The 27,935-nt window shown below is 46.2% G+C and overlaps 2 protein-coding genes across 4 annotated transcripts in view; one reads left to right on the top strand and one right to left on the bottom strand.

Moving 5' to 3' along the window:
- Positions 1–15,514, bottom strand: part of LOC144717596 (ATP-dependent RNA helicase homolog DQX1-like) — a 32,901-nt gene extending 17,387 nt beyond the window's left edge. For 2 of the 3 annotated variants that reach the window (XM_078593088.1, XM_078593090.1), the window contains exons 1-6: positions 15,421–15,514; positions 11,548–11,977; positions 10,010–10,203; positions 6,192–6,505; positions 4,020–4,168; positions 141–449 (exon numbers count right to left, since the gene is read on the bottom strand). In XM_078593088.1, coding sequence (XP_078449214.1) covers positions 141–449; positions 4,020–4,168; positions 6,192–6,505; positions 10,010–10,203; positions 11,548–11,928 — 1,347 coding nt within the window. In that variant the 5' untranslated portion in view covers positions 11,929–11,977; positions 15,421–15,514. Of the gene's footprint in view, positions 1–140; positions 450–4,019; positions 4,169–6,191; positions 6,506–10,009; positions 10,204–11,547; positions 11,978–15,270; positions 15,396–15,420 lie in introns of those variants that run through there. The other variant, XM_078593089.1, reaches the window with a different exon arrangement.
- A 7,067-nt stretch (positions 15,515–22,581) lies between these two features.
- The window catches only part of LOC144717595 (receptor-type tyrosine-protein phosphatase alpha-like), a 99,512-nt gene continuing 94,158 nt past the window's right edge, over positions 22,582–27,935 (top strand). The window contains exon 1 of the mRNA XM_078593085.1: positions 22,582–22,704. The gene's annotated coding sequence lies outside the window, so the exon portion shown is untranslated. The remainder of the gene's footprint in view (positions 22,705–27,935) is intronic.

The raw sequence follows: 27,935 nt of genomic DNA, 5'->3' as shown, positions 1-27,935 counted from the left end.
AATCGACGCCCGTTATTGGCCGTGGAAGGGAAAATGGTGACTTAATTTAGTCTAAAAACAGGGCAGAATACGATTTAAATAACTTCAGTTCATTCTCCTACTTCTTACTGTAAACAAAATTCTCTTCTACATCATCTCACATTTTTGGTCTCCAATCCCGAGTCGATGACAAAGCGAACGCCTTCGAAGGAGAACGCCGACTCGGCAATGCCGCTGGACAGCACCACCCTGCGCCGTCGGCCCCGCACGCCCAGGAACCCGCCGCTGCCGCTAGCGCCGCTAGCGCCGCCCCCGCGCCCCTTGGCAGTCGCCGCGGCGCCTCCCGCGTCGTAGAGGGCGCTCGCGCCGCCCGGGTGTCCCGGCAGCAGCGGCACCAGCCGCAGTTCCCCCAGCGCCGGCGACAGCTGGCGGGCCTCGCGGCGCGCCTGCTCGTACGCCGTGCTCGCGTCCTGCCCGGCGGCGCGAGCGACACGGGGGGAGAGGCACGGGCAGCAGGATGAGAACTCGGCAGTGCGTTGTGGCTACGGCGCTCGCGACCGCTTGGGCATCCGTGCGTGCTTGGCGCGTGCCGGCGATGCTCAATCCGCTCGCTCGGCCGACCCGCCGTCCCACTGGACGTCTCTGAAAAAGAGCTTCGCGGCTCATCGGATTCCACCAGGACAAATAACGATTCTGATTGAAAGATTCGGATTCACTCGCACGCGGTGCTCGCGTCCCGTGTGGCTGGCTGCAAGCATGGGGAGGGGGGCGGCACACGCGCACAATGGGTGATGCTCCCGCTGAGATAAAGGTGAAAGTGTTTGGCTGCATGAGGAAATACTGTATATGCAAATGTATATGAAGGTCTGTCTCGGATTTGTAATGCGAATGTTATGGTCTGATGGGCTTCATGGCATTTATCTGAGAAATCAATGTACCGGAAAATAACTTAGAATACACTTTTGCAAATTTAAAATAGAATAACATTAAAATTGGCTGCCAAACATGTTTTTTTTTACATTTCCAACCATAAGCTGGCATAACAAAGACATAAAATGCACAATTTGATTAATTCATTAAATAACAATGTTAATAATAATTCCCTTTATTTACCCAGGAAAGCCTCAACGAGTCTCAAGACTGTTTTCTGGATGGTCCTGCGTCAGTATGTTTGACGAATACCATTAATGAGTGTTTGGCATGCTGGATGATACCGGAGAATCCAGAGAAAACCCACATATCATAGGGCATAACATTCAAATCTCTGCACAAATCAATTCAACAATACCAAGAGATACGATAAAAAAAAATTTGATGCAACAAGTCGATGAGGGATCATCTGTACAATGCAGCCTTGCGACCCTGCACAACACATTTTAAGAGATTAAAAGGTAAAGGTACAGCCATTGTAACCGTTTGCTCAGACTATTGCTGGTGGAAGGTATTCCACAAGTGAGCTCCTCTAGAGGGCATGTGGCTTACTGTGCCACGCTGTCCAGATGTCTTGCAAGAGGTGGGAGTACACACACTTTAACCCCACCACACACACGACCTGTCGTTCGGCTAACTGTGGATAATGGCAGTTCGGGGTGGGGGGAGTTAAGAAACTTGTACACTGATTCAACTGCCACCCTCGGGAGATCGATCCAAGCCGTCATCTATAGATTGCGACTCAAGCGTGCCAACCATTACACCACGACAGCATTGCTTTGTACGGACTGCTGTGCATTAACTCGGTACCAATTCGATTGTTGGTGAACGCTAGAAAAGATCGTGCTGTTGTCGAAAACAACGTGATACTGTGGGCCCACCGGAGCTCTGCAGGAGAAGTGAACTGGTATAAAAACACAATTCAGTATTCTGCATCGCTGCAGCGGAACAATGGAGGCATTTACATGCATGCCGTGATGTTATGAATACAAACCCGACCGGAATGAGCCTCTAAACACAGAATGGTCTGCTAATTCAGCGCATGCCACTTATAATATACAGTGGAAAGTGCTTCATATATTCAAATATGTAAATCTCTAATTTTATATTTGTCATGAATGACCACCATTTAATTAAGTAAAAATGGGGAGAAAAAAGCAGACCATCCATAGCCATGTGCATGCACTTATGTATTCATTACATTTAAATGGCAAATATGAAGAGGATAAATCGATTTTAATACTTGTTTCAGTCGCCACATTCGCACATTTTCGGACTTGGGATGAATGTTAAAAAGGATTCTCATTTCGAAGATGGAATATAAATCTCACATGAAATGCTAATCATTCAATTTTTTTCATGACAGGCTCACCGGACACAAGTCGAACCATATAACATATATATCCATTTAGAACGCTACAGTGTAGGTTTTCACGGTGGCGCTGTACAGATCTCCGCTGTGTTTCGGGGTTGTGCCGTGTGTTGTTCGACAAGATCTCTGACGTTTGGCACCACGCTCAAGTTCACGGAGAAGCTTCCACCCAGCATGTGGAATAAAACGTCGGGTATCGGTGCAGAACAGGACGTGGTAACAACCCGAAAACACACATGAGATCCATTTAGAACACCTGCGTTTGTAGTGTTCAAAGGCTGCTGGCAAGCACTGAAACCACTATTGGCACAGTGACATCACCATTGTATGGCTTCGACTCGGTTGCACTTTGTCACCCAACCAAATCAAGCAACGCCTGATGGTTTTGTTTCAAACATTGCGCAAGACAGATGCAAGAGGTGCTCTGTTAGTTTCAACGGTACAAGGACTGAACGTTTTATTGCTTCGTACACAAAGCAACATTAGCCATCAAAATATAGAATTTTTAACTCAATAGGTCACGTGAATTTATACTTTTATTGGATAGAATTGTTTAAATGTGCACAATAAATCTAGTAAACAAACATGATTTATTGAAGAACTGTGTTGTGTTGTGTGGGATTAAATGTCTCAACACAGTGGAACATCGTTAGAATGGTCCCGCTGTTGAGTGCTTTCCCATAAGAAATATTCCACCTTTTGAACAACCCCGTTAATACAATTAGACGCAATGTTCCCGATTCAACATTTTCTTGGCCGGTTCGCCTGAACAATATTAAATCAAGGGGAACACGCGTTGAATAAGTAACAGGCTAACAGAGAACATACCGAGAATTTTGCATTTGCGCTTTGGCTCTTCGTGCCACATGGACACTTCACAGAGAGGACACCAGAACATATCAAAGTGTTCCAGACATAATGCTGGATGAGAATGGAAAGGAGGAACTGACAGAAGGAAAAGACAAAGGGATAATAGATATAAAAAATAAGTAACGAACACGACTGGAATGCAGATGGAATCGAATGGGACACATCGTGAGAGAGGGCAGCCTGCTAAAATAAATAACAGATGGGTGGATGGAGGGAAAGAAGACAGTCATCGGCAGAACACACGAGATTTTTTGACAGCATGACTGAGGAGGCAGGCATGAAAATATAAAAGCTTAAATGAAGGAAAAGCTGGTTCGTCAAGGAACATGGCCGAATGACGGTGGAATTATTTATGAATGGACCTGGCCAACAGGCTCACCACCGAATAATAATAACAATAATAATAGCAATAAAATGTTAAGAAATGTAAAACCAAACAATGGGTACAATACAATCTGGTGTTATTGGTCTGGAAGGACCAACCGGCCGATAAGTGAAAAATAACTTCTTTATATGTGGAGACATACGATCGATGGAGTTCTGCTTATGCGTTGTCAACCGTAATGCCCCACAATAAGACATGAGTTTGTATACAATAGCTTTGTGTGCAGAACAGGGGCTCCACCGTATAGATGGAGTGCTCTTGAAAATAACATCTGGCAACCCAGCAGCATTCATTTAAGCAAGCATGACTGCAGATGAGAAGCAAAATGTTGAAACCAGCCCATAATTTGCTTGCTTAAACAAATACGTCTGGATAATATTTGTATGGAAAGCCGAACGGCAGATGATTAAAAAATATATCATTTGTAAGTGGAGACACAAACCAGAGTTCTGTTCATATGTTATTACATTGGGGTTAGGTTACCTTGTCAGAGGGCAGGAACACCAACACGTCTCCCGGCTGAGCTGCACGATGGATTTCCAACACCAGCTTGACGGCTGCTCGCACCACGTCCCTCTGCTCCGTCTCTACGCCAGTGTACACCAACTCTCCCTGCTGACCCACCGCTTCTCCTGCAAGCGCCAAACGCACGTGCACGACTTTAGCCACGTGGATTAGTATGTATGCATGTTGAGCTTCTTTAGTAACGTACGTGGGCAACCGTGCGCATCGGAGGTGCGAGGGAAGGACAACAAGCTCGTAATCCTAGCACGCTCGTCCGGGTTGGGGCCGTCTCGAGCGTTTCTCTGCATGTTGTTGAACATATGCCGGCACGCTTGGACAAAACGCGAGTTTGGTTTGACCGTGCCTCGTTCGAGCCGTACGGGTGGTTGGAGCACCAAGGGGAAGTTAAAGATCCCCTGGTATCGTTCGCTACAGCAGGCCACTGTATGCCGGAGCCAGTGCCCAATTTTGCCGAATTCAAAAACTACCCGTGAATTACTCAATTGGGATCATACGTAGCCATCACCGCTCCCTACTGGCAGACTAATTTCCCCAGGTCACTCTTGCCAATGAGGCTATCCTCGTCTCTTTTCAGTCCTCGTTCTCACCTGGTTAAACAAAGTAAACTTGAACCCCCGCTAGGCGATACTTTTTGGGGCGTTCACGTCAACAGAAGAGATTTCACCAAGGGGCCACCGGACGTTGAGTCGACATCCCGGTGTGATCGGCAACGTGCCTACCATTGTTAATTTTCTTACGGCTGAACAAAAGTCACGGGTGTGGGATAATCATTAAAGCACGGGTCATGTTAGGTCAGGGTGCCTAGGTCACTTGCCACTGGGTCACAATGTTGCCCGTGTTGTTTGCCAACCGTATGGCAATTCTGCCAAGCTTTGTGTTCAGTGAACACTAAAGACCCAGAGACATCATTGCAAGGTAATTTTTCGAAAGAAGAAGACGATTATTTTCTGTTGCCAAGCACTTTCAAAAGAACAATGCAAAAGAGCATCCACTTGCTTATGTAAGAAATCCTTCGATAACTTAAAACGTATGCTAAATAGAGTAAAACATTCAAGAGAACAATGAGATCCCATTATTTCAGATAACAATGCAAGTGCAGCGATCATTTCGCAAGGAAGGGCTGTGTACAATCGTCGAAGAGACGCAAGGCAATAAGTATCCAAGCCAGGTGTTCTATTTAATGCAGGCAGCTTGGATTACAGACAAGACCAGAAGCTCATTAAGTTTGGTCGACAATCCCATTGATAATCACGTTAAAAGTTACCGCTATGAACCACACTCGACCGGGGGGAGAGTGAGATTGGAAGCTCAAAGAGTCCCACTGCTTCCCTGCTCCAATTAGCGCTGAGGTAATGCTCATCTCCAGGACACAACCTGGGGCCAGGAACAACCAGTATCGACTTCCCCACAAAGATGTACTAATTTGATCTACCCCAGAGAGAAGATTTTGCTTTCCTCGCAGCTACGCAAAATGTAATTTCTGTATTCACTGTTAATGAACGCAGGCCTAGAGGCCCGAATTGCCAAGTGGCCAAAAACAAACAGCACGACTTAAAAGTAAAATTGAGTTTAATATGTTCCTTGAATTGAGCAAGGTTATAACAATTTGGGTAAACATAGGATGGGAGATGAAATGGTGAGTCTGGTAGACTGAGTCCTCAACATGAGTGGAGAAAACATTGAGAAAAGTTCACGGGAACAGCAACCATGGTGGTAGCGACAAAAGATTGCTAGGGAAGACACTGACCACCTGTCAGTGACTGCAGTGAAGCAGTGAGGGCTGGATCATCAACATACACAGTGAGGTTGGAAATGGATGAGCTATCACAGACATACATAATTATTTATTTCGTGGAGCATTTGAAAAGCACCCATAAACACATTATAGTTATATGTTGAGTTTGGTAATCCATTCGTTGGCATCGGGAATTGCTCGATGTATCATAGCGATCAAACCTATGTAAGCGCTTCATGGGGCAGCGTTCAGTTATGTGATGAACAGATCACGCTTGACCACATACCCAACAGGGCGACCTTGTCATTGTCCCGGTTGTGCAGTGAAACATCCGCAATGCCGTATGTCAACTGCACGATACGCCCGCATGAATCCACGGGCGACAAAACCTTCACCTGCAGAACAGGCGCGGTCATCGCCGCTGCCGCTCCTGTCGGCGGAGGAGCAGGAGGTGGAGGACGGCACTGGCGGGTCGAGCCGTATCCACGGCACGTCCCCGTAGTAGCGGTGCAGGGCCTCGGCGGCGCACGGCGTGGCCACGAGCACCACCCGCAGGCCCGGTCGCTGGCGGCCGACGTCCCGCAGCAGGCCCATGAGCACGTCGGTGGACAGAGATCGCTCCTGAACCTCGTCCAGCACGATGGCGCCGTAGCGATCCAGCTGGGGGTCCGACGTGAGCTCCCGCAGCAGCATCTCGTCCGTCGTGAACCTGAGGGTGCAGGCGGGGCCCTTTGTTATTGCAAAAGATAAAAGGTCAAGGTGTAAGCCTACAATTGCTTGCTCAGATCACTGCTGGTGAAAGGACTTCCACTATGTATACCATGCTGAACTTCTTTCACACCGTACATAGCCAACCATGCTAATCGTAGGTGTGGGGGAAGGACAACAAACTAAACACAAAGAGCAGTTATAAAGAAATCAGTTTTCAATATAGATTTAGAAGTGGCTATCCTCATATGGGAAGAAAGAGCATTCCATTATTGCAACTCACTTCTCTACGGGACGTCTGGCAAAGACATTATCAAGCTAGTGTGAGGGGGGCTTCCAGAGTGCTCCTCTAGAGAGGGTATCTTTTTCACGCTGGCCAGATGTCTTTGAAGATATGCGAGTTCCCACATTTTACCCCACCACACGCAAGCTGCTGATTAACTAACTGTGGCTAAACTCATTTATACTGCTGGGTAGACAGCCAAGAAAATTTGCTCCATTGTTTCAACTTCCGTGCCAGGAGATTGAGTGGAACCGGAGAACTCTGCATTGCAAGTCCAGTGTGCCGCTAAAAGGGTTAATCAGTGTATTTTGATTGATAGGTTAAGCAGAAGCTTTGAAATAAAATGCTTTCTCGAAAATTTCTCTAGATATTATTTTAGAGGGGTATCTATAAATGCATCACCCTGTATATTTTTTACATGAAATTTAAAAGTCCTATTTTGCATGGCAATGGAAACGAGTGTGTCGTTATGTTCTAAATGCAATGCTGGAATAGCCCAATGTCAATGGAGCAATCCACGTGGCCAGTTTGCACAATATAAGGTTTCAAGTCCCACAGTCAGCAGATACCTCCATCATAAAATGACCCAGGCATGGCGTGTGGAGGTTAAAGACCCACGTGGCATCACAAGTAAAATGGCAATTATTTACCCAGGAAAGTATCACCGAGTATCAAGGCTCTTTTTTAGGAGGTTCCTGCTACATTGGGATGTTTAGCCAATTTCACTTGGCTTCAAAGAGGAAACCATACATTTCACAGTACATATTATATTTTTATCGCATCATACACAATGGAATGTTATTACGAGTCTTTAACACACAAATCCAACTCATCGTCATCAGTCATGATTGAACTATTTCTCAACGAAGGCCTCTCCAGTGCATCACATCCCTCACAGTCTTGAGATGCCATAATCCATCTTGCTCCTTCACCCGAGCCAATCTCATTGTTTTATCAGCAAAATCATTGAGGTCTTCATCTCGGTCGTGTTTTCTCCTTTGGCTTGTCCATACCAGCCATTATTGCATCTAGCGATGTGTTCTACCGAAGCCCACTTACTTTTCTGAACTCAATGTGAGGCCTCTAATGTGCTTTTGTATTCTGAACCATGTGCTCATCGGCGCACGTTTGCCTTTCATATTTCACCATCAAACCAGAAGCATTTAAACGTCACAATGATTGAGAGTTTTTCTTTCACTCGAATGGCTTATTCAGGCATAAAAGAGCATTCTAAAATCCCTGCATGCGGATAGTTTGACATTTATCCGACAGCAAAAGTCCGCCCACTGCCCCCAATCAGCACAGCTGTTCTTTGGACCTTTCAATCACGTGCCTCGCTGCCACAACATATGTTAACATTGTCGGCTAGTCTCACAGCATGTGGCACTGGGGGTTTTATTGAACGAGGAAATATGTGCTATGATATCTATTGTACACAGGGTGAACAACAAAAATTCCATCCACACAATCCCAAACTGAGGGCATTAGCTCTCTCTTGCTGTGCAATCCATGGGCGTTTCTGAGCCATGCCAATCCAGTTTGAAAACAGCCCAGCCCAGCTCAAGTTCCTGTCCCAACAAGCTAACGCAGAAGCTTGTCCCCTCCCCTCTGTTGCACCACCATCTCCTCCTCACCCTCTCCCATCAAGAAGGAAGTGATGGAACATTTTTTTTTACAAGATTTATAACGCATGTTTTGGGTTAGCTTACACTCACCCAAAACAACAACGAGCTAATTTTTTTTTTTATATGGAAAAATTACATTAAGCTTGCCTAAGCGAGCGACGCCATTGGCTGCAGGTGTCTCTTTAGCGATGACCCTGCGTCAGCGGCACGACCGTATTCGAGGACTGCTGAAAATAGGGAGCCCCCTTCGGCACTCGGCCCAGAATCACCCAAGCCACGTGAGCTGGGTAAGCCTCACAGGCTGCCTTGCAAATCCCGTCTATTTAATGGGTCACGTGACCACAGCGAAGGTGAGCACTGCGTTGAGCCCCTGCTGTGCAACTGATTTTAGTAAAAACAACATCGCACCCTTAAAACACAGAGCATTTAACCTTCATATCTGCTTCGTCATTAGCCCGGGTAGATCTTGTAGCATGTGCGAGTCCGTATGCGATGTCGAAAGCCAATTACGTTTTCAGCACTTGCATAAATTTGGTTTTATTTTATGTGCATGCTCTAGCACCTTTTCTTATAAGTGCTGCAGAGATGAAGTGGAGATCGTAATGTGCTAAGTTTCCTTGGCTTGATTTTCTCAGAGGGAGTCCGCCCTCTGACTGCGAAGAACATCCTCCGTTCCACGCAAAGGCACCGATATCATTAGACCACCCAGAAATTCAATTAGAATCTTCGGACCCCAGTTTATTGTTACAATGCCCAACATTGCAAGGTGTGAATTTGGATCTATATTTAAACTGCAATCAGTGAAACATTTTAATATCCCGTACCTATCCCCTTGTGACAGCATTACCACAAAGAATACAGATCAAAGAGCATATGCTCTTCCATTAGTTTCTCAGAAATAATGAGATCTAAATTAAACTCAATTGCAGGCTGCTCAATTGCATGGCAAACCATGCAGAGTATTGTACTCTTAAAGTCAAACTTTAAGGCCCACTTCAATGGCTTCTGAGTCGTATCTACTTCCATTTAATTTATACATATTGAGCAACAGACACGGGATACACTTTTTATAAATTACGGGTTCGTAAAATAATGTGTCATGGTGCTGTTATTCACAGTTTACTGTCATCACTCGGGAGGATACGTGCCTGAGTGGATGTCTACCCAGTGAATCGAGCAATGCAATCAGCTCGTGTGCAGATGCGAGGTGGATGATCACGTCAAAGAACCGTGACGGATTGTGACAGCTTGACGAGGCCTTCGTTGACCAGTGGATCGAACAATCGGTTGCCCACATTTCACATGCATGCATTGCATGTGAAGTCAGCTAGTAATGGCGGACAGCATTTAACCAGTATTATAGGAAAGGCCCAAAATCGCAGAGAGTGGCGTATGTATGTTGAACTTCTTTCGCACCGTACGTAGCCAACCGTGCTAATCGGAGGTGCGTAGCATCATCGTCGATGTCACGAACACTCGGTAAAGAGCAGAATGACAAAGAGCGAGAGAGACGAGAGAGAGAGAGAAAGACGAGAGGGCGGGCTCAACTCTTGTACTCGACCCCCCGCCCCCCCCAACCCCGAGCCAGCGAGCTCACCTCAGGATCGTGTCTGTCGTGCAGCAGTCCTCGAAAGGCACCGAGTAGCCAACCTCGTGGCCGACGTTAAGGTCCATCTCGTCGGCAACGCGCACCGCCAAGCTGGTGGCGGCCATGGCGTGTGGTTGCGCGCACACCACCGTGCCATGCTCGCATTCCCGCGACAGCGCAAACTCCGCGCACCACTGCGGGATCTGCACGCCGCAAGCACGCACGGGGGGGACGGGGACGGTGACACACTTGGTTGATTCACAAGTGCGTGGCTGTTTGGTCTCCAAAATTCATCGAGTTCCGAACCAACTATAGAGCGGATACCGATAGGTGATGGGAAGCAGGGGAGGAGTGCGAAGGAGATGGCAGAATGAAATCAAAGGGTTCAGAGGCCACGAGTGGACAGGTGCAGCTAAAGAAAGGAACTGAAGAAGATTGGGAAGGAGGCCGTTGCCCAGCATATTGAGGGGGGGGGGGGCGCAGTGATGGCGCAGTGGTTTGCCCACTGTGGAATGAATTTGGAGACCCGAGTTCAATTCCTAGCCATGGCTAGCTTTAGTGGCGAGTGATATCGGTACTGATCACAGACCACCCACTTCACCACCCTAAACTGATAGGCGTAGTGCTGTATGATCCAACAACACCCAAGACTGACACGGTGTAGGAAGGCCTTCGTCTAGCAGTGGATTGACAGAGGGATGTGCGTTGTTTTTCTGTGTTATATGTAATGGATTCACGTAAACCTTGCAGTCACAAGAGGCCTCTGACATTCACCACCATGTCAAAAAAATATTGGCTCTCGAATGAATGTAATCGTTACCCTTAATCGAATCACACGGGGCCAAATCGTTACACTCCAAGTGGCATGTTGCCCTCGGCCTCCAAAAACCTTTTGGCGGTCCTCAGGGTATAGGCAATACAGTACAAAGCCACATATCCACCCGTCACATATCCACCCTGACCAATTAACCACCCACACCCAGTGCAGTATTTGTGCATACTGTAACTATCATTCTCAGTGGATGTTCACAAATCTGACCTCTTCAAATACAGTCATGAATTCTTAATGTCGCATACATGCGGTTACTTCTAAACCACAGTAAAATATTTCCTATGTTAAAGTCAGTTGGAACTTTAACTTTGCCAAGTAACCGATTAGCACGGTTGGCTACGTACGATGAAAAAGAAGTTCAACATACACATTTGTTCTCAGTGTGTAATTTTTGACCGAGTGATTTCCTGCTCAAATGAGCAGAGGCACTGTTTACAGCCTTGAGCCAGTGTTGTAAATTCTACATTCCTATGGCGGGGGGCGAGTATATCCATAGGACAACCACTGTTGCCTTCCCCACAAACTGGTACCTATTTTATCCACCCCAGAGGAATGATGGGCCGAGCCAACCCCCGGCGAGAATTTCAACCGGCAACCTACCGAAACGCGAGTTGCTTGTTCTTCCGCTGAGCCCACCACAGACGTTCACATATCCGACCTCGGCGACATGCGACATTACACTGTCAATGAAATGAATTTCAGTGAAGCACGTCACCTGTGTGCTCTTGCCGACGCCGGGCTCCCCGGACACGAGTATGACGGGGTGGCTCGCGATGCGTTCTCGGAACGTCTCGCGGGCGCCCCACACGGGCAGCGCTCTCCGCGCCTTCAGCAGCGCGTAGTAGCGTGACGAGAAGGGCAGCCCATCAAACGGGTTGCTCTCCATCGCGGTCGCGGCGCCGCAGCCCAGCTCCTCGTGGTCTCCGTTGTCGAGTTCCAGGTCAAGGTCCTCGTCGATGGCGCCTTCCGCGCCGTCATGGTGGCCGCCTCCGTTGACGTGGACCGCGGCGGTGCCGGCAGGAAGATCGTGGTCATCGTCCGTGTTGTTGTCCGCCGCGGGTTTATCTTGCGCGAGATGTTGATCGCGTTCTGCCATTGCGCCCGAATGCTGTTGTTATATCTTGCCAGAGGCGCCCATACCACACCTAAAAAATACAATTTTATATTTACTAAACGACAAAAAATATTCTTGATAACCTTTTGGCAGTGGTACACAAGCACAAATAAAATACGAATTCAAAAGATTCCTCAATAATGCTACCCTAAAAAGTAAAATAATATATAACAGGCAGCATTTTGCGCAATGGTATTGTTTGCTAGCGGGGAGAATGCCCATATTTTATGAATAGTTGTGTTAAGTTTTTATATTTCATAGTTTTATTACACCACGAAGTGACCTTCAATGAGCCCCACCCTCGTCTGATTTCAGAAAAAAGCAGGGTTGTGTGTGGTTAGTATGCGTGTGGCAGATTGTGGTTACTAGATGGTGGAGGTTTGGGTTAAGAGGTGGCCAGGAGAAAGCAGTCGCGCAAATGATTATTTATTTTCTCCGTGTGGAGCTTTGAATTACGTCCCTTCTTATGGTGAGTTTTCTCCAGGCACTCACATTTCCTCCCACATACCACTCACGAATGAAACGGTAAACATCAAAATGCAGGACACTGCCGAACACGAGTTTTGAGACTCTACTTAAGTGTTTCTGGTTAATTAAACGCCCTGAGTATTGTTAGTTATCGTGTTAATGATTAAGACGCATTCAAAACTCCCAAAGCGCTCTGCACCACGTTCGTTTGCCACGAAATCTGCCGACACTTAACAAAAGGACATCTTCACTGTACCATAGACACGTGGGTTGTAAACAGCAAAATAACGACGGCTGTATTCCTGCTGGAGTGGCTTTTAACAATCGATCATGGCTACAAGCAAATAAACACGTGAAGCGTAACATTCGTGTTATTTTCAGTGCCGTTACAAATGTGTAATTGCAGATATTTTGGTACAATGTGCCTGCCAATGAAATTCTCACACATGAGCGGCAACAGTGGTGTCCCAAAACTATAGTTTAAAGCAGCATGCCACTGATGCCATTCCATACACAACACAATTGCCAAAAGACCCTCCAAATACCAGCTGACCAAAGACACGGTTGCATAACTTGACCAGTGTTTGTGATACACCCTGATAATGTGGGTCAGTGTTCGCACTGTAAACAGCTACACGGTCTAAAGCAGAAACACATTTATATATCTATTTTAAATTACCCAGGTAAATGAGATACGGAACTTTTTCAAGAAAAGATAATGCACATGTCGGTGCATACTGCCTGTTATAAAATGCGTATCAGAAACAGTCACTGGGAAAGAAAATTTAACATGAGCCTAAAAGTGTGCGAAGACGCATCCAGCGATACATGCCATAATTACACTGATACAGAACACGAATGCAAATGGGATAGAACATATTGACTGTAAAAAAAAGCAAAGGGCCATCATCACATACGGGATGGCCAACGGCCAAGAATTATGATGGAGTGCCAGTGGATAAGGAGCGAAAATCGCCCGCGAGGACGTCTTGTGCGCAGACGGAGTGATGAAATTAGCTCATCAGCAGGGGCTAGATAGTTTGTTAAATCACAAGACAGTGAGGGATTGCGATGATAAGGGGCAGGCATTCATCCAGCAGTGGAAAAGATCACGGCTGATGCTGTTGGCTACTAAGCCCGGTATTGCAGTAGGCCAGTGCATGTTTACGTTCAAATCTAAAACTCAAATAATTAAACGAATGAATGAGCAACTGGCCACTTAAGCAACAGGTGTCCTTGTCAGGGTTTAAAAAACACACACACAAGTCATCGCCTGTCCATCAAGAGTCCACCAAAGTCCATGGCACCCACCCATTTCAAACAAAGCCTAATTTACACAAGAAAACAGCACAGGGCTGCGAGGTCATACGGCCACAAGCAGTGGACAAATCCACAGCAGTGGGCAGCTAAAAGCCCCCTCTCTGTACATTAACGACCCCAACATCAGACGCACGGGTCTCACATCCACAATACAGCAAGAAGCCACGCAGTCCGATGTTCTATCCTTTGGTTATATCGCTGCTGGATGACTGCATGAGAGATTTCCAAGCGCCAAGCAGGTCCCTCTGACTGAACAAATCAGTACTGATCAAGTCTGTACGGTCAAATAGCAACCACATCGGCCACGCCATCACTTTATATCGTGACATCACCTTCATATACTGCAGGTTGTACTGTACCGTATAGTGTACAAAGCCATCTTGTGTTTGTCAATTAGATTCAGTATGTGCAATGCATATCAATATATTTTTTTCTGATCCACTCAATAATCATAGTACTTGTATACCAACCATGCCCTTCAATATCATATACTGTACAATGTAACATTTAAATGCCGTTTGATATACTGGCATCCGCATACACCCCAGTAGCATCATTGTGTGACATCGTACCGGTGATGTTAACACACCAAAAAAAGACTGATCCATGGAACAACCTTAAACGAACTGTTTTGGGCAAGCGCTGTTAGCGAGCACCTATGAACGGTACAGTACTATACACGGTTGGGCCAGCACCCGACCGCCTTTGTCTCCCCGGTAGCGATGCTAACACACCGCACCAGGTAACTCAATTAAGGCCGAGTCGGCCTAAGTGAGGCCCAGGACGTCAGCGGTGTTGGCCGTGAGCGGGAATCGAACTCGGATCGCCGGGTTCGTAGCGCAGCTGAGCGCTACCGCTCACCCCCCACACCATACACCACCATACACCACCACACAACACCGTACACCACCACACAACACCTTACACCACCACACAACACCGTACACCACCACACAACACCGTACACCACCACACAACACCACCGTACACCACCACACAACACCACCGTACACCACCACACAACACCGTACACCACCACACAACACCGTACACCACCACACAACACCGTACACCACCACACAACACCACACACCACCACCACATACCACCACACAACACCACACACCACCACACACCACCACCACACACCACAACCGCCACCATACACACACCACCACCACACACCACCACCACACACCACCACCACACACCACCACCACACACCACCACCACCATACACCACCTCGTACACACACACACACGGGCGCGTCTCTACATCCCTCTCGGATAAATCACGCATTATAAATGATACGCCCTTGCCAAACATCGTTTGAACAACAACATCACCCACCACCCCGAACCACCACAACAACAACCACCACCACCGTTTACCACTCCCGCAGGCCAGGTAAATCTCACGACAGCTGTACGACAGCAACGAGGCGAGAGATTAATGAGAACGAAAGAGACCCGGACACAAGGAGGAGGAGGAAGGGGTAGGAATGAGAGCGCCCATTCGGACAGGTGCTCGCTTACATTAAACACGAACAGCTGTCATTACAAAGTCATGACGTAACCTCCTCCCCGACACATCCCGCTTACAATTGTTATCACGTACAACGATTATTACACATTGTGTTGTGTTATATTTGTAGCGTGTGTGTGGTGTACACATTGCGTCGTTACCATAGCCAGTTGGCCCTGACGCACACGTGGGCGATGTAACGTGGCCAGCCCACCGCGCGTGTCTCTGTGGGTCTCCGTGCTGGGGGAGGCTCCGCCCACTCTCATAGGTGACCACGCCCCCTCTGGCGTAAGCCACGCCCATCCAGTGGCAAAGCGCGGCTTAGCAATTAGCATATCATCTTCTTGGTTCTTTCGGTAAAGTCACGTAGAATGGAAAAAAAAAAACATAATATTTTATAATGTTTTATTTTTATTATTTTATTATTTCCATTCTACGTGACTTTACCGAAAGAACCACGAAAGCTTTAAATCGAAAATTAGCATATCGTTTTTTAGCACGTCCATGAATAAATTATGCTAATGTTGACGGGCTTTAAACTGCACTGTACCGTGCGTTCGTCAATAACATTGTTGTGGTCTTAAGAGGGAAAAAAATATGTAAACCTACAAATGTAATTGACGGGTTAGTAAAACATTGATGTCATTAAAATAGACTAAAATTGTAAGATTGTATTTCATTTATTAAATTTAAAAAAAATTCTGCACAGTATCACATTTGGTGTAAATTCATGAAAAAAATTGCATGAAAATCCACGTTACACACAGCGTAGAGTGCCAGGCGTTAAGCACAGATCACCAAAACTATATGTATATAAATAGGCGACGTTTCAGGCTATGGGCCTTGCTCCATAGCACGTAAAGAGAGGCCAGCCAGATAGAGAATTGGAGGCTGCACTTGGCAAAAAATAAACTTTGGATTCTGATCGAAAAATAATTAAATCGTACATTCAAAAAGTTTCCTGATTAAATTGTTTTGAATACTACTATATTTGCGAATGTTGCTTTCATTGATTTCACTTCAACATATCCACCCACGGTGTAATGTGCCTGCAACGTTTGACAGGATAGTAGGGTTTTACTTTCAGAACAGATGAGTTTATTTCGTAACTTTGATGACTGAAAGTTTATATTCTTGATTCTTTCGGTAAAGTCACGTAGAAGGGAAACAAAAAAATAATAAAAATATAAAACAATACAATTCTCACGACGTTTCGACTGCAACACAAGCAGTCATCATCAGGTGTGAAAACCACAGCAATATTTTATTTTATTGTTTTATATTTTATTATTTTAGTGTTTCCCTTCTACGTGACTTTACCGAAAGAACCAAGAATATGAATCCCTGCAATCACGAAAGCTTTAAATCAAAATACTGAAAGTTTGACTGTAAAGCAATTAGGCAAACTTTGTATATACATTTTAGAACTGTTCATCAGAAAACATGCTTTTTTTCATGGTGTAAAATGGTGAAAAGTGCAGTCTCCAACTCTTATCAAGGGCCATTGCCTGAAACGTCACCTATCATGCATTTTCATTTTTAAGCCACACACGCAGTGTTATTGACGATTTAATTTTTAAAATATTTTGTGGACGCACCACAACCAATAACACAGCAGCCCCACAAATATTTTACTAACCCCGCCTTCTTTCCACAGAGCCCCGCCTACTTTACAAACAAGCTCCGCCCATTACAATCAAGGCCCCACCCCCTTTCACCGCCCTCCCCTCTCACCCCCCTACCCCCCGACTCTCCACCCTCCTCCTCCCCCCGGTTACGCCCACTCCGGCCACGTATCATTTGGATCGCTGCGGCAAGCGGGGGGGGGGAAGTCACGTGCTCACCCTGCAGCGCAATTGGCCGTTGGGAAGGAGCACGTGAGTGCTGTGGCCGTGACCCCCCCCCCCTGTTCTCCAGCACGTGATGACAACAGCCGATCACGTCGAGTGTGCTTGGGGTGGCTGCACAACCATAAACAAAGACAAAGGTTCCACCCCCCCCCCCCGTATAGCCTTTGACAGTGTTGGGGGCAAGTGCTGTCTCCCCAGTGGCGATGATTTTTACACACCGCGTAGTCATTTGAGGCTGAGTCGACCCAGGGAGGCCCATGACCGGTTCAGATAATCGTCACCGGTGTTAGGGGCCGTCCATAGATGACGTCACGCACCTAGGGGGGGGGGGGGTCAGACATTTGTGACGATGTAGGGGGGGGGGGTGAGAAATGTGACGTCACATCAAAATGCGCAACTTTAAATAAATATAGACAACACGTTCTACTTAATTAAATAGACTTTTTGATAAATGTTTTCTCCTACAACATCAGAGTGCAGCGCCACATTAAATACGCACTACAATGACAATAGTTTCAAGCGATTTGAAGCATTTTCTTGGTTCTTTCGGTAATTCGATTTGATGCATGTTTATATTTTTTGGGGGGCGGGCAGAGCTTTGTGACGTCATATTTGAGGGGGGGTCTGACTTTTTGTGACGCCGTGTGACGAAGGGGGGGGGTCAAAAATCGTCTTAAATCGCGTGACGTCATTTATGGACGGCCCCTTAGCCGTGAGTGGGAATCGAACTCGCGTGGCTGTGTTCGTAACGCCTCGCGCCAAGCGCTACACTGCCACTCCCCACGAAACCATTAACACACACACACCTATCAGGCAATTCGATTAATTCAACGTCGAGATTCGAATCAGAATTTTAAAAAAATTGGCATTATGGTGAGTGTCGTGGTCATTGTGAAATCGTTACACACCTGTCAACTCCAGATTGGTTGACTCGGCCCATCATCCGTCCGAGGTCGATAAAATAAATATTGCGCCACATCGTGGAGAAGTAAACTGTGGTTGTCCTGCGGATAGACTCCGCTCCGCCATAGGAATGTGGAATTCTCACCAATGGTTTTGGGGACTATGAACGGGGGACATTTACACTCATTTGAGCAAGGAACAGTTTATACAGTAATGGATCAATATTGCTGCGAGGCTACGTTGTCAGCAGAGGGCAGTGCAGAAACTAGGCTATTATTTTTACCGTAATATGGCCACAGCATTATTATTTTCTCCCCCTCATAAATCTTCAATGACCACCTTGATGATGTACACGTATGGATAAATAACACCCACGACCCGCACGGCGTGGGGAAGACCCTGACCCAGAAGCTGGTTTTACAATGCATTATACTCTACAAATAGATAACAGTGTGTGCCTGTCGTTATACAACGGTTTAAGGACATACACATCGCAGTGATGCTGATGCACATGTCCTTACTATTTAGCACAGCAAATAAAATAAATGACCTCCCCTTATCTCCGCGTGAAAGAAAATCAGTCCAGCGAAACTACTGGCCTTCACGGACTTGTGTTAATCAGCAAGCATTTGTCTAAACACGCAAACTCTAAATGCACTATTCACGAGTTTGTTTCATCACCATATTTGTTTTGAACAAAATCCAGATCCTTTAGCCTATGCGTCTCCTGAACCAGCATTGCATTTCCAGGCACAAGTGTTTATAAGCAAGCCAAGCCTGGACCTAGTTGCGATTTCCTGAGTCGAATCAGAATTTTTTTTTGGACCAAGAGTCCTCCACGTACAAGGAGTAATACAGACAATACATACGACAAAGGTCTATATGCACACTGCAATTATACTGGTAGGAACCTCCTGGTTACACCAGCCCACAGGGGATTATTGTGTCCGTCCGTCCGTCGTGCATCCAACAATGGGAGGGGTGGGGCTGGGTGGAGAGGGGAGGGTGGGGAGGGGCTGAGTGGGGAGGGTGGGGCTGGGTGGGGGATGGGAGGGGTGGGACTGGGTGGGGAGGGGCTGGTCACCCCGTGGTGCCCTTATAAAACTCAACGTTTAACCGACTCACGCCGGCTTGTGCCCGCCCTCACAGTCGGCCATATTTGCGGAATACACCACGCCGCCGTTGACCCTGGCCATTGACCGAGCAACCCAACGTTCCTACCAGCTCCCTCCGCAGGAATGTGTTACGTAGGTGCATGCGTGAATCTGGACCCACTTTTGGATGAGGGCCTTGTACGGGTTTCAGGTCGCAGGGGTTATTTTACCATTCACACATTATTGTATTTCACCATTCTTCACCTCGCTGGTCCGTGCGGGATGGTGAAGATCGCATCGACGTGGAGACACAAGTACATTTCTGTATAATAACGGATGTTGGAGTACTGTACTGCACCCCCCACCCTCCCAGAAGCCCGAGGAGAATCACCCATCTGAACACTATCCAGGCTCAAACCTACTTAGCTTCTGAGATCTGACAAGGTGGGGCACATTCCGGATGAATTTGTCACAGGCGACGAAAATATAATCCCAGAATAATAATAATTATATTGTAGAACTGCTTTTAATTAGTGGATGGAACATCGCTTAATGTGCATAATTATGAACTCAGAAATTGCCAAAGATAGTGGTCTTTATCCATTATCAACACTGCCTCGACATCAGTAAATTAGGGATTATTTTCCAAGTGCAGAATATGGCCCACTAATTTGCCTGCTTTTAACACACATTGTAATAATACAATTCAATTTCCGTGGCAATTTCGCCTTTTGGAAGACATTGCGAATGAGTGTCTTTTTACGTTATATGTGAATAGCCTGCAGGTTATGGTACAACCCACGTGTCCAATTCGCACGATATACGGTGATTTAAGCTCAACAGTCAGCCGATACCTCCATAATAAAATTATCCAAGAATGGTGTGAGCTGTCAAATACCCAGTGGCGGCACATATGGAACGCGTGTCATTTACCTAGGAAAACCTTAATGAGCCTCAAGATTTAAAAAAAAATTCAGGAGGGTGCTGCTACATTGGCATGTTGGGCATGAATGGCATTCATTAATGTTTGACTTCACGTGGGAAGAAAACGGTGAACCTGGTGAAAAGTCACCATGCATATAAGGGGGCGGGGTGGAGGAATACTCAGTCATTAAAGCCTACGTGTTAAACCTGGATTCTCAGTACTGTCATATCATGTCTCACGAAACAACTGTTAATGGCCTTCTTTGCCTGGTGGAATTGCAGGTGGTTTTTTTGGTTTGCAACACGCTTGTATTGAACTTTTCGCGTGTCCACGGGGAGGCGATGCTTCACAGTGTGTGTGTGTGGCTGAAACACGTTGTAAACAAGCCCCCAAACATCCTTGTGCAACGACACGAGTTATTTCGACCCTTCTGAAATCATCAACGGTACCGCGATGCAAGTGTGAGCTCAGCTACACACAAGATGGTGGGTGGCATCTCGCATTTCGTCTTATTAAAAAGATAAATATGCGCAACCCTTTAACCAAGTTAAATTGATGCCTAAATGTGGAATAAAATGTACGAAATTTTAATTCGGTTTCACGATGAAGAGAAAAATCGTATGGAAAAATAAGAATAGGTTTTACCCTTTCTGGCAATAAAAACAGACGTTAAGATGTTCAAACACCAAATAGAAACCTTTTGTTAGGAATCATGTCTCATTAACCATACGTGCTTGTGGTGACCATGCCAACAAAGACATGCTTTAGGGTAATATATGCATTGTCTTTGAAAAATCGTAACTTTCAATAATGTTAATACTGGTAGGAACCACCTGGTTCCACCAGCCCACAGGGGATTATTGTGTCCGTCCGTCCGTCGTGAAACCAAAACTGGGAGGGGTGGGGATGGCTGAAGAGGGGAGGGTGGGGAGGGGCTGGGTGGGGAGGGTGGGGAGGGGCTGGGTGGGGAGGGGAGGGCTGGGTGGGGGGTGGGAGGGGTGGGGCTGGGTGAGGAGGGGCTGGTCACCCCGTGGTGCCCTTATAAAATTCAACGTTTAACCTACTCACGCCGGCTTGTGCCCGCTCTCACAGTCGGGCATATTTGCGGAATACACCACGCCGCCGTTGACCCTGGCCATTGACCGAGCAACCCAACGTTCCTACCAGCTCCCTCCGCCGCAGGAATGTGTTTAAATATTAAAACTATATACATTTTATGACATGCGGCGGCGGGAGGGGTTTATCAGCACGCTGACTCAATACATGTGTAAATGTTCATAATCTGCTCATTTTCCATGAACATTTTTCATAAACCAGGCTCTTGAGCCAAATTCGTCACTTGTGGCCGGCCACTGCGACGCGATCACGTGATTGTATTTGACAAAGTGCGCGCGTGTATGTGTGTTGCCACAACGATCTGTGTAAAGGCTGTACGGGGTATTTTTGTGCGTGTGATTGGGAAGCGGTCGCGCAGTGGTTAGCGCACTGGACTTTAAACACGTCGATACGAGTTCGATTCCCCTTCCCTTCACAGCCATTAACTTGTGGCGAATATCTGGACTGGACCTGGGCCTCTCTTTGGTTAACTCAGCCTTAAATGAGAACTCAGTGCGGTGTGTAAACATCACCACTGGGGAGACTGAGGCGGTGCTGGCCACCCAGCCTCTCGTGTGCCGTGCCAGCCCTTTATAGGTGCTCGGTAACAACACTTGCCCCTACAGTCTGTTAAGGCTATACGAGAGATATTTGTTTATTGTGTGTATGTAGTGGGGAACGGTGGTGCAGCGGTTAGCGCACGACTTTTACACTGTTTTGTTCCTGGGTAGTAAGTGTTATTTCCTAATTGCTTAAGCCTCAAAAGTACAGAATATGGCTATTATTCCCCACAAACTTTGCTTTTGTGACCAGGATAGTGATATTTTGAAATTTACCTATTTTCCAGAACATTTCTAAATATTTTGTAGTAATTTTTGTATTGCTTGAGTATAAATACATGTTAATTTTGATTCATGTCTTTTTTTCTGACTTTATGTGAACGAAAAGACACAAATTCGCCAGTTTTCTCATTGAAAATAGGTAAATTTCAAAATATCACTGTCCTGGTCACAAAAGCAAAGTTTGTGGGGAATAATAGCGATTTTCTATACTTTTTAGGCATAAGCAATTACGAAATAACACTAACTACCCAGGAACAAAATTGTGTTACATCGTGTTATCAACTCAGTCTCATCTGCTGCTATGCGTAAACATCGCCACTAGGGAGACAAAGGCGGCCGGGAGCGATTGCTGGCCGACCCAACCGCGTCGTGTGCCGTGCAAAGCATCCATGGGGCTTCTACTCGCTTACATGGCTTGTCCCCGTTACGGCAATACGGGGGGGGAGGGGGGGATCATTGCCTTTGTGGATGTTTATCATGCGCGTGTGCGCACGAGTGTACGAGTGCGCACACGCGCGCGCGCGCTCCCTTGCACATCCGGAATGACATCACCGTCTCGGACAGCAGAAGCGCGCCCCTGTGATGCACGCGCACAGCAGCAGCATCGGCACAGCAGCAGCAGCAGCGGAGGAAGAGGAGCAGGAGGAGGAGGAGACGGCATGGGTCGCTTGCAGACGCGCCTCCGCTGACGTGCACAGCGACCGCGAGCTGTATTAGCAGCGCCTGCTGACTGACGGTAAGACGCGCGTGCATGTGTTGTTGCGCTTCGGTCGAATCCCATTTTTTTGTGCTCAAAGGTGCCACCACTATAGGTCGGAGCAAGTATCTCGTTTGTGCCGCGAATGTGTAGTGGTGGCGGTGGTGGTGGTGGTGGAATCTACTGTGTGGACAACGTGCCCCTCGGGGTGCGTTCTCTGGGAAGATGGAGCGTTGAAATCAGTTTCATGTGCGGGTGCTTGGGTGGATTGTTATGATGATGTGCCGGCCTTCAAAGGTGCTCGCTAACAGCACTTGCCCCAACAGTCTGCGAAGGCTACACGGGGGTAGGGGGTGGTGGGAGGTCTTTGTCTTTATTACATGGTAGGGTCGTGAAATGTGGGGGCGGAAGCGGCTTGGGGAAGGGCCTTCATCCACCAGTGGATTGCCCACGGTTGATGATGACGACGATGACTGCGGTCGAGATAGAACGCGTTGTGTTCGTCGGCGCGTTAGTGCGTGCATTGTGGTGGTAGCGGTGATGACGGTTCAACCGCGTGTGTATCTTCTAATAGGATACACAATGAACGTGTCAAAATTACAATTAGATTTTCTCATTATCGCATTGGATTTCTGATTTAAGTTGAGGGTATGTCAAAAAATGCGTAATGCGACGGCTCTCTCTCTCTCTGTGAATAGAGGTGGTATATGTATGCGCGCAGTTAAATATGTACCGCAATTCATTGTCGGATCGTGTGTCATCACATTCGGCCAGCCGATCATGACATTCGAGCATGCTCAGCGTGTGAATTCACCGCATCTCAATAACGGCGGCACCACCATCGCCACCACGACTGGGACAACTTAATTCGAGATCGTAAACTTGGTTAGTAACTGTTGTGCAGTATATTATACCCGCCGTCATGTTTGTCAACATGCCATTCGAGGGTTTGCGAAATTTCATAACAATGGAATCATTTTCATGCGCGAACTGTCACGTTCCAATTAAATCCATTTCAGAGTTTTTTTTTTATTTTTGTTAAGTAAATCCCGACAGCAGTTGCACGTTTTTTTTTAGATTGCGCGTCGGAGCACCGACACGGTTGGCTAGTGCACCGCCACACTGTGAACCTGGGGGACTCGAGTTCGATTCCCGGCCACGACTAACATCAGTGGCAGATGCCACATCAGAACCGCGCCTGCCCTCTCCTCCCGTTACAAACTCGCATTCGCCAGCGTGAAGTATTGACTTGGCATGGGGAGGCCTTCATCCATATGTAGATTGAGATTCGGTGCTTTTCCATCCCAGCTTAAATAGACGCTCCAAGCCTGGGGTGTGTCATTCAGACTCTGTCTTCTCGACAGACCTGTTCTCCACCTGAGGACGGCTGCTTGCGTTGTGGCCGAAACGTCGTGAGAATTATTGTATTCTGTTTAATTTTTATTATTTTATTATTTCAATTCTACGTGACTTTACCGAAAGAACCAAGAAGATTCGGTGCTTTGTTTAAAAAAAATCGCTATTTACGTGAGCAAGTTACAAAATGCCTCGTTATCTACAAGGTCTAGATGACACATGTTTTTTTTCAAAACTTTGGCCAATATAAAGCCCTAACTCTTAGCCTGACTCTCGGCAGGGATTGATGTCTCACGAGGTATTTTCCGGGACGCTGCTAGGTTGGCATTGGATTAGGGATTATCGGCACAAGGCACTACCACTAGAGTACAAGGTGTGCCTATCCATAATACGCTTATATTATTGTTCTCTATATTGGTATAACCCTATGACCAGCTTGATAAAAGTTACGAAAAAAATGATCTGGGGTGCCAAACTAATTCCTGGGAAAACATGATTGGAATTTTCTTGCTGAAATTAAGCACTACTGGCATATTCACAAATGTAAGGAATACCCATGTACCACCACTGGTATATGGGTGATAGACAAGTCTTGCTGTTAACATTCACATTAAAGTGCAACCTTTTCTGTATTTCCATTTTCTTTGCTCACAACGATTGCCCTGTGGTAATTATAGATTTGTTAAAAAAAATTACAGATCGGTTATGGTGTAGCTAAAACTGGCAATGCATAGAATTACAGTGTGGGAAATTGTTAATCGTATTTCACAGTAGTGAAATGTTGAAAATGAGATTGACACCGAACCGATAATGCCTTTGGATTTAATTAATAATAATAAAACTATGCCACCTTCAACACCCAAGCTATTTTCATCGTCAAGCTATTTGACTTGAATTACGAGTGGGACATCTTGCACCGACGATATGGAGCGATGAAATCGGCGCGCGTGCTCGGTAGATAATTATGATAATCACAGACCCACTAGAAGTAGCGACTTGGGAAGGCCTTTATCCAGGAGCAGTTTGACCAATGGCTGTTTCTCATGATACTCTGCAAACAACTGAATATAAATTATCCCGATAATACATTATGTTTTCGTTGTTTTATGTTCAATATTTTCTCATTCCTGTCATTGTTGCTTTATACTTGTTGTGTGTGTATACATATACAGTACTGTGCAAGAACACATTACTAATTTGAATAATTGTGTTATCCTGCATACACTGTTGGGGTGAGTGCTGTTATCAAGCACACTTTAAGGTCGGCGCAAGACATGAATGAACTGGTGTAAATTGGCCAGCTCTGTGCCTGGCAGCCTTCGCATTCCCAGTTCTGATATTTATTATTCACATACAGTATTGCTGCAGCAAGCACTCAATTATGCTGAATATACCTAGGGGACACACGGGGTAGTTCCAGATAGTGTCACTTGCCTAGAAAGCCGGTTAACCCTGAGTCACCGAGGTAATAGCAGAACAGGATGCTAACACAACGCCACGTCTCTCCCATACATACTCTCTTAATTTCACGTGGAACAAACCCACCACATCCACCTTGCCTTATTTTGTCCTCAAGGTACTGTGATGGTATGTGCGGTGATGTGCAAAAAAACATCCGTTGAGAGTGCTTACGGTAACCAGATGTCTTTAATGATGGTGCAGTACTTAAATACACGGTACAAAAATGTATTCATAATAAAGGTTTTTGGTTTAGATCGCGTAAGAATAAATGTGTCGTAACCCTCCACCACCCGACACAGCCAGTAAAGTTTGTCACGTAAACAATGCGCCAATTAGTTTACTACTAATGTAGCACGGAGAGGTGCGCCTTGCACTCTCGTGGTAGTGCCTTATGCTGTTAATGCCAACGCCGTGCGAGCCTAGCAATGTTCCAGAAATATCGAGTGTGAAATTAAGCCTTCCGAATGCCTACCATTTGGCTGTGAAATGTGTCAATACTTCCGTAGCATTGGGGCACTAAATACCGTTTAGAGACGACCTTTATTTCGTGACACGTGCTCAGTGTGTTCGTCAACATCAAAGAACAAATGAATGCAGGGACCTCCCTTCCTTTCATGTCCTTGATAGCTTCACATTTACTGGGATTGGTGGCCTTCACTGGACGTGGTTTACATTTTCCCTTTGCGTAGCAGTGACCCATGCCACACAAACAATGCAGATAGCGAAAAGAGGCCTGGGCAAACATGAAAAACGTACTTTACATAATAATGATAAAATAATAATAATAATAACATGTGCGTTGAGCTAGCAGGTGGAATGATTGTATTTAGGGTGAGCAAAGGCAGGAGGTCTTGACTCGTAAAAGATCAGCCAAACAAATTTGAAATGCATGAAATGTGCGGGCGTTGCGCTCATCACACTTCAACACATTTTGCTTTGGATGTTCACTCCAGTGTCATTCACAGGTTCCCAGCGCCACTCGCGTCGCGTGTGAGCATGCCACCAGTTTTGCCTTTCAGTCACTCTAATAAGTCGATGCTACGACCAACGCGTGCCACCGGAAAGTGTGCCCGCCTAGGGCTCAATGGAAGAAATGATGCACCTGCAAGTTTGCCTGCTTGCGCTGGATTAAAGTAACCAGTTGTTCCGTAATGTAACGAGCGTTGCCATTTAAAATGTCATGACTTTTTGCCTGACATGTAAACACGTGAAAAATATGATTTCTCGAATTTGAGTCGCGTTCACTAAATGTGCCTACTGTGTACTATTGGATATGCAAATGTGAAATGAAACCACTTTTAAATCAATGTTTGTGAGCAACAGCACCGTGCATAAATAGCCGCGACCGTGGTAAAATGCCCTGCAAGTCTCATTGACATTTGTTAAATATTAATGTTTCATTCGTACAACACACGGTAACGCGATAATATTGAGTGCTTTTCCTTGGCTTTTTTCTATCCATTCCCGTTATCAAGACATCCAGAGTGGCGATGGGTTTAAATATATATGCAGTACACGTTTTCATTTTCACCTTCAGAAATATCCTCCTGCCCTTTCATTACGCCAAAACCAGTTGACAACTATGTTCAGATAATGGGGACTTTTGTATCGTTGTTATTGTGTCACCCGAAGGCATCGGAGGGGGGCTTCGTCGGTTAACTGCCCCAGTTCGCATTGCCGTTAAATAGCAATTACCATATCGGTTCGACAATCGCCTACGTACAACAGTCCTGGGCAGACCATTACCTTCTTTGAAATCAATGAACAATGTACATACGTTCTGAAGGTGCAGTTAGCACTTCACAGATATTGAATAATACATCAGTGGTGTTGGGTCTGCGAAGAAGTATTCACTCGGCATTTAACGACTCGCCACTACTACCCCACCTCCCAAAGACAAAGATACAGTACCCCTTATTGTGGGAATCGAACTCATGTCATCAGGTTCGTAGCACAGCAGCGCGCTTACCACTACACGACTGCTCCCCAACACACACACAGGATGAATTGTCACAATTCTGCGTAGCGATTTTATTCATGAGTTGATTATCGTTTTACTTTTTTACCATCTCTTCAGTTCTTTACTACATGAACCGAAATGTAGGCTGGATTTATGATGGAGTTGTTAGCGTGCTGTGCTATGAAGCAAGCAACCCGAGTTCGATTCCTGGCCATGTTGAACATCAGTGGTGACTGATATCAAAACCGGTCCCATGTTCCTGCATTGTACCCCTGCACTGGGTACAAATAACGAGTTGACACCTTCACCAACCCACACTCAGGGTGGTAAAATATGGTCGCTAGCCTCCATGATCAACATGGAGTGGAAGGGCATTCATGCATTGGTAGATTGAGAATGGCTTGAATGTAATTTATCACCTAAACGTAACAGTACCACATTATTTGCATATTGCATAAGTACAAAAATAATCATTGATTCTACAGATTGATGC

The sequence above is a fragment of the Lampetra planeri genome, chromosome 4, assembly GCF_965212315.1.
Source record: "Lampetra planeri chromosome 4, kcLamPlan1.2.h2, whole genome shotgun sequence".
Taxonomy (NCBI): domain Eukaryota; kingdom Metazoa; phylum Chordata; class Hyperoartia; order Petromyzontiformes; family Petromyzontidae; genus Lampetra; species Lampetra planeri.
This window is presented reverse-complemented; position numbering and strand designations above follow the sequence as displayed.